Consider the following 1791-nt stretch of genomic DNA (forward strand, 5'->3'; position numbering starts at 1 on the left):
ACAGGTTATTGCTGTGAAGGCTGTGGCAGTTTCCTCTTCAGTGCAATAGCCTGCAATACAAACACCTTTAGAGCTCAGCCTGATAGCCAGTGTCTGAACCAAAAAACTTTTTATCTCTACATAACCTGGTAAGCACTCTCCTTTCTGTCCAAGGATCAATGAGCCTTGTCTTATTCAAGTAGACTTGAAAGTCTAGGAGAGCATTCAAGGACCAACATATCCTTTAATCTTTTATGGGAGCTAGCACTTGAGTCAAGATTAAATATTTATTTTCCACTTTTTTTGTCTATTTTGATAGTATGATTTTAAAGGTGATTTGACACAAAATATTCTCATTTTTATGGCTGTGTTCATCAGCGGAATAAGTAGTTTAGAAATGACATTTTTTCTTTTCATACTAGCAATCCATATTCTTTAAATAGATATTTTTTTTAAATTCCAAAAATGACCTTATTTTTCTTTATTGAACTTCTGATTTTACCTATGAATAAAATTTACCTATATAAAATATCCAGATTTCCCTCTCCTTCTTTCAATCTTCTCCAGCTTTCCTGTCTCTCACCCACTCTTCTACTTTCCCCTTCTTTCTTTCCTTTCTCCTTTCTCCTTCTTCTGTTTCTTTCTGCTGTTGTTTATCACTATATTGTTTCCTCAGGATTGTAATTAAAGGTTTTCTAGCATTATTTCTGTTAATCTCATTTGCTTTAAATGTTTTTTATTTTAATAGAAGCCTGTCATGAGTGCATCTTGATATTTGCAGATTGAGAGTTCTAAGTTGGTCCTTGAGCTTCTATGTTTACTTTTTTTCCCCAGTGATTGGTTACTTGCTTTGATGATATTTTTATCTGTAGATTTAACCTGGATTCTCTCAAAACCCAGTTCCAAGGCTATTTACTTTCTCATTTCATGTGTAATTTGCATAGGTCCCTACAAGACAGCCCAGCTGCCCATAATTTATAAACCTGGCCTTTGCAGTGAGAACTGAAAAGCATCAGAGCCTGGTGCACCAAGATGGAGGCACAGAGCCAAATCTTCCTATTCCTATTCTTTTGGATGTCTGGTGAGACATAAAAGAGTATTAGAATATCATCAAAATAATTCATTTGTAGAGAAACTATTTATTATTGGAATCAATTGTATTCAGACAATGCCATTAGGAGAGGCATTTTAGATCCAAACATTTGTATGAGGAACTCTTTGTGTGCATATATTCATTGTCTATTTCTGGTTGCAGGTGCTGAGGGGAACATTGTGATGACCCAGTTTCCTGAATACATGTCTACATCTGTAGGAGATAGGATAACCCTAAACTGCAAATCCAGTCAGAATGTGTATAAGTATGCAGCTTGGTACCAACAGAAACCAGGGCAACCTCCTAAACCACTAATTTATTATGCATCCAATCGACACGCCGGGGTCCCTGATCGCTTCACAGGCAGTGGATCTGGGACAGATTTTACTTTCAGCATCAGCAGTGTGCAGGCTGAAGACCTGGCAGTTTATTACTGTCAGCAGCATAGCAACTATCCTCCCACAGTGCTTCCACCTCTAACACAAACCTCCTTGAGTGTCTAACCTGCTGCCTGCACCACACACAGCCCTGGGCCTGCATACTTCCTCTTCCTGTCTGAGATTTTCTATGCATGACTGATTAATAATTAAGATACAGTCTCCATTCTTCCATGGATTTGTCAACACTGGTGTGTGTAGATTAAAAGGGGAAGCTAAGTTAAGAGATTTAGAAGTTGTGGTGTTGCACTGAGAGGATAGAGTATAAGTAAGAAGCATCAG

General features: G+C 37.9%; 1 gene segment (V, D, J or C); it reads left to right on the forward strand.

The window, feature by feature from the left end:
• The first annotated feature begins 1011 nt into the window (after nt 1-1011).
• On the forward strand, nt 1012-1575 carry LOC110566537 (immunoglobulin kappa variable 4-1-like). The segment is given in 2 exon segments: nt 1012-1060; nt 1235-1575. Coding segments are annotated over 2 exon segments (390 nt in total).
• Nucleotides 1576-1791: the final 216 nt, after the last annotated feature.

The sequence above is a fragment of the Meriones unguiculatus genome, chromosome 5 (assembly GCF_030254825.1).
Source record: "Meriones unguiculatus strain TT.TT164.6M chromosome 5, Bangor_MerUng_6.1, whole genome shotgun sequence".
NCBI classification, from domain to species: Eukaryota; Metazoa; Chordata; class Mammalia; order Rodentia; family Muridae; genus Meriones; species Meriones unguiculatus.